Source organism: Heliconius melpomene, chromosome 20 (assembly GCF_056956725.1).
Source record: "Heliconius melpomene rosina isolate 202511_hmr_F chromosome 20, ASM5695672v1, whole genome shotgun sequence".
Lineage (NCBI taxonomy): Eukaryota > Metazoa > Arthropoda > Insecta > Lepidoptera > Nymphalidae > Heliconius > Heliconius melpomene.
The window spans coordinates 409,936-425,170 of NC_140408.1; the positions used below are offsets into that span (position 1 = coordinate 409,936).

A 15,235-nucleotide genomic window follows, 5' to 3' on the forward strand; every position below is an offset into this window, starting at 1 on the left:
GTGCTTGGGCGTCCAGAGCGAGGCTCGTCATTGGCATCTTTCCGGCCATCTTGGAAGAGTTTGTACCACTTGTAAACATTTTTTTTACTCAGAACAGTTTCACCGTATGCCACTGTCAACATTTTAAGTGTTTCGGAGCACTTTATTTTATTTTTTACACAAAATTTGATGCAAATCCTTTGATCCATATTTTTCGATAGCAAGAAATCGCCGAGCACGCAAAACACTTATAACCTTTACGCCTCTCCCAACCAAACAAAAAATGCTATACACTTGAAACTTGGTACAGATGTTCGGGAAGAGTGTACCAACATAACAAAATAAAAAAATCGATAATCGAAAGTACGTTGCCCGCCAAATTTGAAAAGTCACCTTACTTTTTGAACACACCTCGTATGTGTCAATTTCAACACTCAAAGCCCACGATATGTACATATTATGTTCCTTTATATAGGCAGTTCGAAGTTAAATAAAAGCCATAAACCTCATTAGATATTTTCCACCATCGTCACACGAAGTAGGTGTAGGTGTAAAGGTAGATATGTCGCAGTTGCAATGTGAAACGTGCAGTTGTGTGAACGAACCCTGCGCGTGCGCCGATAACGCCTACGACTAAGTAGGCCCGTACCCGTGTACTGGTAAACACTGATTGCGGTTAGCACTTGCTCTGGTGAAACTATTTATATATTGTTATATTCTTCATTGCTATTTATATTTTGCTCATTGTATTGAAAGTGTTGAATGGTGTCTTAAAGCTAGATAGGTTCTGTCTGTCTCCTTAACTCTACTCTTTTTAAGTTGTATACGTTTCTTATATTGTTCGCTTTAAGCCATAAAAAATGGTTTTCATATAGCTTATTTTGTAAAGATGCTGTTTATTTTTATTAATCTACATAAAAGATATTATTTAAAGCTATTAAAATTATTAAACCAATTTTATATTAAGATAAACTTTAAAATATTATGAAATGAAATATGATGATAATTTTCTGTAAATATACCCCTTATTTAAACTATATTTCATAAAGCTAAACGGATTTATATAAAAATGTTAATCGTGAATGGGGTAGCCATTTCAAGAAGGCGTCAAGAGCGACGCTGCCACCGCTGCGATACACCTACACGAGCGGGGCCAAATCGGATTATACGACTGGAAAATTTAAATATACGGTTAAATTACTTTTAACTTTTGATAAGTAATTGCTTGTGGCAGTTTTAGGTAGGCACCTGGATATTAGCTACGTTCTTTAGAGGTAGAAGAATAGTCTAGACCGCATATAGCAGGGTAGGCAGAAGCAATCTTGAACCTAAGACACTTCGTTCCCTATTTTTATATATTTCGTGACATTGCGTATTGAGCAGCGAAACAACATCGCGTTTTGTTTTTTTAAAATTGCGAGAAAATGAAAATAATTTATTTCTCCGAGTGTATAAACTATACATCATAATATGTAGAAGTTTTGATAAATTGAAATGTAAACAAAACTTAAAGGTCGACCTTTTCCTCTTAGTTAGCTTCATCTGAGAGTTCTTCCAAACTTGTGACAAACTTATGTTTGAGACTACTTGATCTTAAGATTTGGTACGAATAAATTTAATGACCCCTTAAATCGAAGTAGAGGCTAAAGTCAAAACGAAAATTTAGTTTTATTTTCTTTTTCTCAGCGCTTTGTCTTTTATATAATACTAGCGGACCCGGACGCGGCTACGCCTGCTTGAAATATAAGAATATAATTTCTATAGAAATATAATTTCAATCTAGATGAAATTCTAAAAGTGACTATTATATTTATTTTCATAAGGATGAATATCACAATGACGCGGTAACGAACGCGGTCGCGTAGCGACGACGGTTGTTATTAACATGGCAGAATAAATTGCATGTCAAATTAGAAAGTATTTTAATTTATTAGTATATATGTGTAATGTAATATTATATAGCCTGTGCCTATAGCACTTCTGAAGAATGCAGCTTTCATACAAAACAAAAACAAAGTAAATCGATCCAGTAGATCCAGAGATCTTAGCGTTCAAACAAACAAACAAACAAACAAACAAACAAACAAACAAACAAACTCTTCCGCTTTATTATATTAGTATAGATTAAAGAATTTTCGAAAATAAGGTGTGCTTCTATATGATAAAGTTTTTGAAAGTTGTACCTACATATTTTATTGATGTTATATCTATTTGTAAACTTTCATATTAATGCTATATTTACCTGACTGAATACCTAAGGGAATATAGATTGGACACTATTTCTGTAGCGAGTACTCGTATATTAATAAAATACCTTTACAGAAGACTAGTAGCTCCTAATATAGGAGATGATGTTGAAGCAAATCCCTAACGGAGGAATGTTGTATTAAGCTCACTGGTTTCAAAATGTTTTTTTAGATAAAGCTCTTAGTTAAGCTTCTTATTGGATAATATTATATTGCCCCAATATTTATATACTTTTTGTATAAGTCTTTGACTGACTGTGAATATGATAGTGTAGTGGTTTTTATCCCAACTCAGAAGAATGATTATTTTTATTTTCGCTGCCCTGCTCTGGTAGACAAAGCGTTGAGTTCCGCAGCTCATCAAGCAAGGTTACGATAATTGAGCGCAAGATGAGGAACAGTGTCTTAACGCTAAGTTCACTTTAGGTACTTTTCTATTGCCGGATACAGTGTGAACATTTTGAAATTCTTCTAATATCTTAAAACTACTAGAGAATATCATCGCAAGTGCACAACAACAAGCTGAATGTCTCTGTTATTAATTTGAAATATTCACGACAATACTCGTAATTGATGCGATAGCACGAACTAAATGCCTGTAGGATGACGAGCAATGCGTGCTACCGCGACGGTAATTCAAATCCTGTTAATCTGCTTCAAATAATGTTTATAACTACCATCCGCTCCTGCTGCGTCAGCCGAGTGGTCAAATGAAAAGAGGAGTTGGAGTTGACACATTTGACACATGGCACATTCTAAATACCCGAGGTAACTTACATCGTAGTTACATAGGGTTATATTTTAATTTGTAAGAATACCAATACATATTTTTTTTTATAAGAGTCGTAGCCGATATCTCTGCGCTCTCTGTTTTCCAATTTTATATTCTTCTATAATGTCATCCTTGTTTAAGCCTATAATTATTTAAGCTGGGATAACATAAAGTATTATTTCTTTAAATTCCATATTTATGAAATGTACATGCTAGATGTAGAAAGTATTGACATATAAAAATAAAATAGTGTCCCCTGAAAAGAATATCTTATTCTAATGGTAAGAATTCCACGTACAAAGCTTTGAAAAGTGTTGAGATCTAAAAGCTGTTAGCTTAAAAGAAATCAAAGATGCACTTTCGCGATTATTTATGTAGCGTGGGCTTATAAGTTTTACTATACTTTTCTTTTATACAATATGTTTAAAGTAACCTACTCTCCTTTGCTCCTTAGTAAGCGTAAAACTGATTCTAAAAACTCATCTAAAAATAATAATTACTATATTCGTTCGAAAAACGGAAGACGGAGTGGCTTTTTATTATGTCATCAAAGCCTTTTAATGGTACCAAATGTAACTAAAACAATTTTTATTTTAAAATTAATCCACAATCTGAGCATTACATAAAAGTCCACGTCACGTGAGACAATAACGTCCTCGAATATAAATAGTACCAGCAAAGTGCGCGGAGATTGAATTGAATGATTGGTCCCTGGAGGAAACAGGGCCGCCAATTGATGCGGCGCGCTCAGCCACATTCACGCAAAAACTACTAAACCGATTTAGGTGGAACTTTACAGTAAGATAGCTTATATATCAGAATAACACAAAGGTTACAATTAATTTAAAAATTCAGTATAATGTGGCTATAATATAACAATAAGCTTAAATGGGCAAAGCCGCGGGTGGGTTGCTAGTATGGTATATTACATGTACCTACAGCTAAGATAAACGACTATTGTTTGCAAATCGTATAAAATAAGCTTTATTGTTGTTTCGAAATATTCTGTTGCCTTTAATAAATAGTATGGAAATTGCAATAGGTATGTTTATTTTGTAGACAGGAAACACAATTATGCATCTCCCACATATTATATCTCGTCTGTTGATGTAGACTCTATCATCAACAGAAGTTGATGATAGAGTCGCACGATCTCTACCATGTACAGAAGCATTTTGTCTCCACTTTCCACACCTTTTGAGGTGTCGAGAAGTGAGCGGTGGAGCTGAACGCAGTTACATGACCAATTTTTTTTATTAAAGAAACAAAGCGCGGCGTTGAGTTCCGCCACTCAACACGCAATGTCCACCGAATTCTAGAGGCGTTGTGATTTAAGTACTCCGAGTGAAGAAATTAAAATATTCAATATTTCATTTCCTCGAGTGGGAATCGAACCCACGACCTGTTGCGCACACTTGTTACCCTCCGCCTCGACTGGCCTCAATAATCATTATAAAACATTGACTTAATTATAAAAGGAAAGTTGTTTATACATACATAACTCATTATTCGAAATCATTACGTTTTACACCCGTAATAATGAAATCATTGTCGGTCTTTCACGCATTTGCTCTCGTTCTACGAATAAGTATTTGAATGAGAAGTTTTTTAATGACTTGCATATAAATAAGTAATAGTTACTTACCGGCGTAGTGGGTTGTGTGTGATTATATACGCGATGGTTGTCTGTTCAGTGCCCATTTGCTCATTCATTAGCTATATATATTTGCTTTCTATTTATTTTACCAAAGTATACCAATACGGTATACTTTGGTAAAATAACACGTGGCGCTCTGTTCGCCACATAATGTCTAGTTCTTTCTGCTTGTGGCGTTACATATACGAGAAAGCGTGAAATGAAAGAAAAATCACATATCTTAGCCACAATGATGAAGTCAGCGTCGGCCTTGCAAGCAAATACTCTAGTTCTTCGAACGAATACTTCAGTAAATAGTATTATTTAATTACTCACGTAATAAGCGAAACTACAAAAGTTGCGTTTACTCGCGACCGTATAGTTGAAGTCGTTATGTCATTTGGACATATATACATATATACGTCTTACGTCTTAAAATAGAGTGAATAAAGTTAAATACGTTCGAAGTTGTTTTTCCGTTTTCACTCTGTGAAAATTATCATTTTATCTTAATTTACTTTATTTACTAAGTATACCTTTGTATTTCCAGGTAGAGCAACGTGATGTCCCCGGGATCGACTGCGCCCACCTCGCCATGGACACAGAAGAAGGTGTCGAAGTGGTCTGGAACGAGGTTCAGTTCTCCGAAAGAAAGAACTTCAAAGCCCAAGAGGACAAAATACAAATGGTTTTCGACAATCTAACGCGTCTCGAACACCCTAACATCGTCAAATTTCATCGATACTGGACGGATACACATAACGATAAGCCCCGAGTATGTTTTTTTTTAATTTACACTATATCTCGTATATGGTAGGGGTGGGCAGAGCGAATCTAGTTTAACTCTCCGTTCCTCACTTCTCGCCCAATGTCTAGGACATTGCGTACTACCAAGAGTAAAGTAATAGAAATAATTCGTTATCCAGAGTGGGGGTCGAAAATGGACTGGTCGCTAGGCTTATATGCTATGAGCTTTCATTATCTAATGTATGGACCTACATTTTTATATGTACATTATATAGAAAATAGCATCGTACTTCTTTTAAATTACAAATTTTACTAAGCAGTTTCATGGTATATCCTGTATATTGTAGGATAGACAGAGGGAACTATTGTCAGGATATTGGGTTCCTTACTTTTCTTTCCAACCGCCCTCCTTAGTCTGGATACCAGAATGGAAATGTAAAATACAATTACCCTCACTGGGAACCGAACTCACAATTGGCGAGTTTGAAATAATACAAAATTTGATTTTAAAAAATATAATTTTGTGTCTATTTCTTATATATTTATTTATATGGTTGTTTATATTTTCAGGTAATATTTATAACAGAGTACATGTCGTGCGGTTCACTGAAACAGTTCCTAAAACGTACCAAAAGAAACGTGAAGCGATTGCCCTTGCAGGCGTGGAAGAGATGGTGTACACAAATCCTATCTGCACTCAGGTAAGGAAGTTAATGTTATAAACATATAGTTTGTTTGGTTGAACACTGTAATTACAGAAAGGGGTTCAATTTGAAAAGATATTCAATCAAGGTTCAAATTGAAAGTATATTTTTGTATTAGTTAATTTATTTATTGAGGAAGGCTACATTATTATATCATATATAACATCTAAGAGCAAAGTAGATCAAAAGATAGTTGGAAAGTATATGCACTGTACTAAACACCTGATTAATATATCTTTTCACATCATCTGTTGGCGTGTCAATTAAATATCCTAATAACATTTAAGAGCCATCTAGATTTGTCATAAATACGTAATAAGTGAAACATTACTATTTCCGCAGCTATCTCCACGGCTGCGTGCCACCCATAGTGCACGGGAACCTAACCTGCGATACGATCTTCATACAACACAACGGCCTCGTCAAAATAGGTTCAGTGGCGCCGGATGCCATACATCATCACGTGAAGACCTGCCGTGAGAATATGCGGAATATGCATCTCATCGCGCCGGAGTATGGATGTGAGTTACGTTACTCACTTTGAAGACATCTAAATTATAAATATTTTTTCAATAAGTCAGAACACGACTTTTCAAAAAAATACGACAAGAGACAATATTTTGGACTCGTACGTCATTTGACGATTAAATAAAAAAAGTAAAGTATTTTTATTAAAAAATATTTATACTTATAAGCACAATAAGTTTTTATAGTTATTCAAAAGAAACTAAAACAATATAGTTTCTGGAATTGAACGGCCTCGGTCGCTCTAATTTTATAGAAGTAAATTTTGCCTTTATTTGGCCAAAACTGGGTTATGAAAATGGGTATAGAAAATGAGTGGACACAGTTTAGACCATTTGTAAAGATAATTGAGGCTAAAATGTCTTTTATTATTATTTCCAAAGAAAATGTTCGCTTAAAATGTTTTGTACGTTTACCTATCCTGGTTTGTATTTGTGTAACATCTTCATAAATCAGTTTATTTGTTCGTTATTTGTTTTGCGCAGTATTGCATTAAAAATAAGTATTGCATACTTATTTTTAACTTCCGCTCAATTTGGATATGTAATGTGTGAGTCGCCACATCAAAGAAATGAAAATAATTTTGTTCTTCTTTTTCCGAATGAGGATGAAAGTGATACCTGTCGTGTATCAGTAAACTGACATTTTTATATTTTTTTGTTGAATAACTTAATAAGTAATCTTAGATAAGTCACTATCAATCCTCTTTATATTTCCGATAATTATTCATAAACTTACTTATAGAGTCCTTTTCTCACCAGCATCCCAAATGGTAACACCAGCAATGGACATCTACTCCTTCGGTATGTGCGCGTTAGAGACCGCCGCGTTAGAAATACAAGGCAACGGCGACTCTGGCAGTCACGTCACGGAGGACCACATCGTGCGCACCGTGGAGTCTCTGGAGGAAACGCGACAGAAGGACTTTATTTATAGGTAAGTTTAGAATTCGGACGTAATGCATGAGAATGTTTTTTTTGGATTTATTATTATTATTAAAAATATTTACTATTTAAATATGTCGTTCTCTACTTTAAGATAAATTTAAGTTCATAATATATATAATTTGCCAAATGGTCTGCCAAACAAAGGTTTAGTCAAAATAGATTTCATAAAATTACTAAATTATATTCTTTAGATCTCAATCTAGATAAGAAAAAAATATGCCATATTTTTTTTGGATTTTTTTTTCTTTTATTTTCAGCTTCACGCCGTATCCCGCATATGTCAGGGTGGGCAAATGGAACCTAGTGTCACTCCGCGCCGTTTTATTGGAATTCATATATTAAATATAATAAAATATAATTACAGATGTATTAACAAAGATCCAGCATTAAGGCCGACGGCTCGCGAGCTCCTCTTCCACCCGCTGTTGTTCGAAGTTCACTCCCTCAAGCTATTAGCTGCGCATACGCTTGTTAATACTAGTGGTGAGTTAATTTTTACATATTTATACGCCGTTGTATAATTCACATCTTCAAATGATATCCCGCGTATATAAGGTAGTGACCTTAAGACACTCTGTATTCCTTTTACACATGTCGTGTATACAATACGTTGCGTTAGTGTATGTTGAGTGTAAGCAAAAATGAAGCTGAATAATGAGAATTGAACGCACAACCATCTGGTATATAGTTTTTTTATTGTCAAGCAATTATTTTTTTACTTTGCAGCTTAAAGGGAACCTAGAGATGGGTCACACGGTTCTAAATTTTTAAAAAATCCCATAACTGTAAAGAATGCTAATTTATTTTTATACAAGTAAAACTAAAACTCAAAATACATTTTAGTCTATTAAAAACTCGTCTATTTATAAACATAAGTATGCATTTACGCTGTGAGGGTTGAGGGTTTCCGCCCTATAATTAAGGGAGCCTTGAAACGTTTAAAGTGAAAGGTCTTGCTTTTCAGTGCTTCATTTTTATATTTCTTTGCCATTTTAAACATTTATTACATTTTTGTATGTTTTCTCATTATAAAATATATTTTGAGCGTAAAATATTAATATTATACTATAAACAATTTTTATAAGTGATATTAAAGAGAGCATTTTACTTCTACCTCCATTTTACACTAGACAGTGGCCCATATATATATATATATATATATATATTTCACTTTAAAAGATGTTAAAAACATATATCTTTATTTGACAGCAAATATATCAGAAACAATAACGGACGAGGTGTGCGGCGCACTCGCCTGGTGCGTTCGCAACGGAGAGAGGCACGAGCTCTCCGCCAAAGACCTCCCGCACGCGGAGAAATTAGAGAAGTTTGTGGAGGATGTCAAGTAAGTGTAGTGCGCGCGTGTGTGTGTGCGTGTTACGTTAACTTTAGTGTAATGTTACATATCTCCTGGTTCATTAATCAGTATGGGGGTCCCACAAGGGTTTATTCTTGGGTCCTATTACAAAAATACTTAAAGCTGAGTCTTGAATGGTGGATCTTGTTGATTCTACGTATAGTATTATATAGTATATAGTATTTCTCGGCATCACCACTGAATCCAAATGGCCAAAGTGATGTCGATGTGGCTCGCCTTGTTTATTCAGCTACTTTCATAGTATTATGTCCTACGGCATTCTACTTTGGGATAATGGGATAAGAATTAATACCGGTTGTTATGTTATTCTTGCAATCTGTAAGTTACATCCTAAAGAAAGGCAAAAAATTAAAGAAATTATTATATTCCATCTCAATACATTTATGATAATGTTATGTATGTTTAGAAAAATATTAATGATTTTACCAATTTTGTGGTGATGTACATAAAATTAATACTAGAAATAGGCGTAAACTTATCGCACCTGTAACCGTATTTGCGTAGAGTCCGTTTATGAGACAATGTGTTGACGCTTTTACACTAGGATCACATTCACATATGTGATCCGCCGCATCAACACATCCGCCTTATTTATTAGATGTCCACGAGAGATGCTTTTGTCATAGTTTACATCGGCCAACACGTTTGGTACACTTAGCATGATCAGGCGTCTTACAAATTTTAATTTAAATAGTATTTTTTTACAATCGATATCTGAAGAAGCTTGGACTTGTTACATTATGGTTAATTGAAGCATATTAGAATAATTATAATTTCGCATTCTAGGTACGGCATCTACCCTCTGACCGCCTACGGTGCGACGCGGCGTGCCGCCTCCCCCTGCGAGCGAGCGCGCGCCGCTTCCGAAAGCGCGCCCGCCTCGCCCGAGCCGCACGCGCGCGACCTCGAGACGCGTCGCGTCGTCAACATGATGTGCAGCCTCAAGCCCGCGCCGCCTCCGCCCGCGCCGCCCCCGGCGCCCGCCGCGCCTTCACCCGCGCCCTCCGCCGCCTGCGACCTGCTGGTGAGTCCTGTCCTGGTATCCACGCTCTGTCATCAGCTTGTCTGTGAGTGCTGCTCACCTGGGTCATGACCGTGTTCATAGCTGGTCAATTTCATCACAGTCTACTGTTTTTTTGTTATATAGCTCTGGTACTTGTATCTCATTTCTATTTACTAGGTAGTAGTTGTCTTAGTCCTTATTAGTATCATAATCTTATTAGATTATTAGTATTATTTGACTTACTAGTGGGGGCTGCCGTCCCCACCTTGGGGTACTTGTGAGTGGGATCATATCTGCTTCTGTGTGCTGTTGTACTGGAAGATTATGACCTTGTCCATGAAAACATACACTAACTATGCGTCATCGACTTGCCCATGAGCCTTATCGCTCTGTAGGGATCGCCGCTGCAGTCGGGTGACTCGCCTCGAGTGTTGTGTCCCTGGCGTGTCGTCTGAACGTTTGCTTTTTGTCGAATTTTTGTAAGCCTAGCGATTTTTGGTTATTGGATATTTACTATCAAAATGACTTCAACTATACTAGACCGACGCAATGGAATTAGTTTCAATAGAGACTATCGGGCAAAATGAACATAATTTAAGTGGGACTGACTATGTATGTATGTATGTCCATTACACTATTTTTATATATTTGTCTACTACTGGAATTTAAAATATTAACTTTATTTAAAATTTAATCGTACAAACAATGTTTATTAGAAAAGTTAATTTGTTACTTTGTCCAGGAATGATTAAAAGAAAAAATATTTCGAATTACCATTATTCGCTCAAATTCAATTCACTCAATATTGCTGAAATTGTTTTATTGTATTGAGTAATAAAATTATATAAAAATAACGTACAAATTGAACACAACATCTGTTAAGTTTCTTGTCAGCAGAACTGACTTCAGCGTCAACGATAGTTTTACATAAAGCTAAAGCTCGCTCTCAATCCCCCAGATGACGATCTTGTTGCGCATGGACGACAAGATGAACCGCCAGCTGACGTGCGCCGTGACGCGCCGCGACTCCGCGCCCGCACTCGCCGCAGAGCTCGTGCAGCTCGGGTTCATACACGAGGTATGTGCACACGTATACACACACACGCACGCACTCAAATACTTATAACCACATTTTTTTTATTTATAATGACAAAACCAACAATTGTAACATTTGCTCTCTTTTATTTAGTCTGGGGGGAAAAGTAAACAAAAAGGAATCTAGTGTTAAAGATTAGTGAGATTGGACTACTTATTTTATTAATCTATTGCACTTTATATTATACATCATAATTTTCTAATTACGTGAAATATATGTATGAAATGTATCGCGATGATGTTGTTTTTTCTATAATTGAAAGTACAATTCATTATAATATTTCAGGCGGATCGCGAGAAAATCTGTCGTTTAATGGAAGAATCATTACGCAGTAGCTTCGGTACGTCGCGCGCGCAACAAGTCGTCAGCTAGTTGCAACCACCACCGCAACAACCACCACCGTAGAAACCAGCAACCATTACCATTACCTTAGAAACCAACAACCGCAACCACGCGCTAGCAACCGTCTTGGATAACTTAGTGGTGTATATAGTTTAAGTTATTGTGTAATATTTATTGCAAAATAATGTTGAACATATGCCCACTTCAGTTAAATAAAATATGGTAACGGTCTTATGAAAGAGAGTTAAAATATTTTTGCAATGTATCGATGTGTTAATATTAATTAATTATTTAATTATAATAGTTAACTTAGTTATCGAAGTTAGATAGCGATTGATCGAAGCGGGTTCGAATCCGATGATACAATATTGTATGTAAATGTGTAATGACGTCAATTTGCATATATAGTGGAATGATTTGCGAGTTACGATAACGTTTCTAGTGGAGGTCGGACATGCCATTTTTTATCTTCGTTATTTTTTTTCTGAGTGCTCTTTTTTGTTTCAATTGTTATGTTTATATACGTAATATTACGGTAAGGTCATTACCTTTTGTTTTCTTGGGATTTTTTTTTTATAAACCGCAATTATGCATAAATAAATGCGACCTCCACGGAAAATATTTGCTAGTCGAAAATGAATCTAAGCCTAAAACAACCACTGCACGGTACTTAACTATTGTGGTTGCAAACGAATCCGAAACCACAGCTGTTTGGTTGTTATGGTTCCTTTTAAGGAACTGGTTGCGAACTAACATTGTTATTGGTTATTTGTTTGTACACTATCTTTATGTATTTATGCAATTTTTTTTCTAGCTTCTCACATTTCACGCAAGGTATGTGAGATATACACGTCTACAAAAGGAACCTTAGGGACTCATTAAGTGGCGGAACTCAACACTGCGCTTGATCTTCTGACCAGCAAGGGAAATGGAAAAGCATTCTTTCTCCAAAGTGGAAATAGAACCCACAAAAATCGCGTTTTCTTCAGTAATTTATTGTTACACTGCGCCTTTACTCTTCTTAAATATTATTTATTGTCTTTTCTTAACTATTATTTTTTATTATATTATGTTAAAATAAAAACCTTTTTAAATATACGATTTCGGTTATTTCGGTTTGTAACCACACCAATGGTTCCAACGTGCACTGGTTGCTGCGGATACCGAGGACGCTTTAGATTTTAGTAATTTGTATGAATGTGTATGTAAATGTAACAAATGATATTTAAATATTAAAAAAAACATATTTAATTGTAATCTATCTAATTAATATATGTATAGTGAGGCTTCCTCTAGAGCTTTATGGATATGGTTATGTAAGTATACGGGAAATTGAACATACTCACTATTGTAATAAGGTTCAAATTCGCTTTGTCGTAAATTGTTTTTTATCGCTCTTTATTTTCTTTATTCCCACTCAAAGTAATTGAAATAAATAGGTGCTTGTATTTCAGCCTAAAACTAGTTTTGCATTTAAATAGTATAGGCGTATATCCGTCTGTCACGTTACGATGTGTAATGTGTTATGTACAGTAGAAACCCGATTAACCGGACTAATTGTTGTCATAAAAAAACAATACTTCTATGTTTTGTTAAAAATATTCAGTACAATCATTACTGTTCATTCGCGTCTTATATACAATTATATAATAATCCGGATTTCGTGGAACTGAGGGCCTGCTAATCGAGTCTCCACTGTATTGTCTATTGTCTATGCTTCGGTGCGGAGTTCCATAAGTTCCTAACGTAGTCGCACTTGTAGTACAGTGAGCGGGTGCCAAATGCGAGGTGCCAACTCGGGATGGGTTATCACGTGTTTGTTTCAGAGAGCAGCTGTTTTTGATTTTTTTTATGATGTTTGACTCCGTTTTCAGTTTTAATACAAAGATGAACGAATTTATTGATAGGTTTGTTGGAATGGATGGACGGCGCTTAGTGTAGAGCAAACGAAAGACTGGATAGTTGCACGCGGCGGCAATCTCCCAACTCCCGTTCTCCATTTCCCACCTTCGATTTGACACTTCCAGCTTTCTATTTCTTATCTCATGCCCTCGGCTTCTAACACCATCTTCTACGTGAATTTGGCGCTTTAGATATGTTTACTATATTGGACTTATTTATTTTACCTAACTTATTATATTTTTAATATACGATTCTTTTTATTTCTATTTTAATTTTTTGGTGTTAGAAGTCAGCGACGTTCCGTCTTTAATATATGTATGTATATATGAACTTCATATTATGAAGTAGCGAAGCTTGTATTTTATATTACATTCAATATTTACATATACATTTTTGTCGTTTAAAATGCACTTGTGACGAAACCGGAGAGAGGAGAGTGTCGCAGCGGCGCGTACTGTGTAATAGTGTAGGGGATAAGCGCGGTGTGTATATATCGCTTGTAGATTTACACACATATTTAGGTATACTTGTACTAAACATCTGTACGCACCTGCGTTGTTGACTGTAACCGGAAATAACAGTTTGGTAACACGCTGGTAACCGTTTCGTAACTTTCTAATAATCTCTAACTGTCTAGTGCCGACTTATAACATTGTTGTTACTGGTGTATAGTCGACTGGGATAGCCGGTAATGGTAATAGAGCGAAACGGCGGAGCTATCCGGGAACCATTTAGAAACTTGGATATCTGTTGGTAACTGACAAAACCAAGTGGTAACCAAACCATACCTTTCTGGTAACTATCCGGTAATAATCCATCGGTATCGGCGCAGGTGTTTAATATATTATAATATGAAATATATCGCGATTTGAAAATAATCGAGTGTTCCGTTGACTCGATTTTGCTTTAACTTATATATTTATTTACTTATTTTATTTGAATTGCGTTTCTTTTCACGGTTCATTTTTAATTTTTTTAAACATTTGTACGACAATCAATCTACTAACTAATGCGAGGCGTTTTAGTGAGTAGGAACGTTAGTCTCAGGTTATATAAATAGGTATCTAGGTGGACCACTGAAATATCTAGGGTCTATTATTGAAAAAAAATACATTTAGTCTTCGTTTAATATCTAGACTTTGCTTCTAGCGATCTTGAGTCCATAATAAATATATAGATTATACATTCTATACGTTATGATAATTTGACTGACGGTGAATAAAGTCGTATTTGATGTAAAAAAATATGGGTTATATGGGATGTATGGAATTCAGATACGACTTTCTACACTGGAAGATCGATTTTTTAAATTTTAAGCGAATTTTTTACACTAAAATTACCTTGAAACGTACCTGTTTGCGACAAATTAATATTATTTTTGTCTATATTATCACTATATTCTACAATTATTAATAACTTTTATGAGTTTAAAAAAAATAAGATATTCCTAATAGCTACGGATCGTTTATTGCAATATACTTGTTTAATACCTCTTCCTGCCTCTTTTATGTTTTTTTTTATTTGTGAATAAAAATGTACTTTGTTTTAATTGTTGCGAATGGACACACATGTTGTTATCGCGTGTATATATATATATATCCGAGCTTGTTATCCAAAGAGGAATGTGTTCATTTATGAAAATTGTCTTTTTATTTTTTTGATTTGTTTTATATTTAATATATGCATTTCCACTTTCTGTCCGCTAACACCTGTAATGCTATACATATTTCGTATTATATACTAACGAACACCCATACATACATACATACATATATATACTGTGCTCAAACAAACGGACGGATCGAGTGATGTTTGCATATTTATTTAATGAAAATGTCAATAAAGTGGTATTTTAAACGGCTTTGCTTGGTTTTCTTTTGTTCCCTGTATTACATCATGTATGTTATATGTTATAATAAGTCGTGGCGCTGAGGCACAAGCGTGTTAGATCCCCACTC

At 35.2% G+C, this 15,235-nt stretch overlaps 1 protein-coding gene across 1 annotated transcript in view; it reads left to right on the top strand.

Annotated features, from left to right (window-relative positions):
* Madm (MLF1-adaptor molecule) overlaps window positions 1–15,138 on the top strand; it is a 60,114-nt gene extending 44,976 nt beyond the window's left edge. Inside the window, exons 2-10 of the mRNA XM_085205415.1 lie at window positions 5,184–5,408; window positions 5,951–6,081; window positions 6,427–6,605; window positions 7,371–7,545; window positions 7,921–8,039; window positions 8,766–8,901; window positions 9,721–9,958; window positions 10,896–11,015; window positions 11,319–15,138. Of these exons, the coding sequence (XP_085061541.1) occupies window positions 5,184–5,408; window positions 5,951–6,081; window positions 6,427–6,605; window positions 7,371–7,545; window positions 7,921–8,039; window positions 8,766–8,901; window positions 9,721–9,958; window positions 10,896–11,015; window positions 11,319–11,405 (1,410 nt within the window). The 3' untranslated portion in view covers window positions 11,406–15,138. The remainder of the gene's footprint in view (window positions 1–5,183; window positions 5,409–5,950; window positions 6,082–6,426; window positions 6,606–7,370; window positions 7,546–7,920; window positions 8,040–8,765; window positions 8,902–9,720; window positions 9,959–10,895; window positions 11,016–11,318) is intronic.
* The last annotated feature ends 97 nt before the right edge of the window (window positions 15,139–15,235 follow it).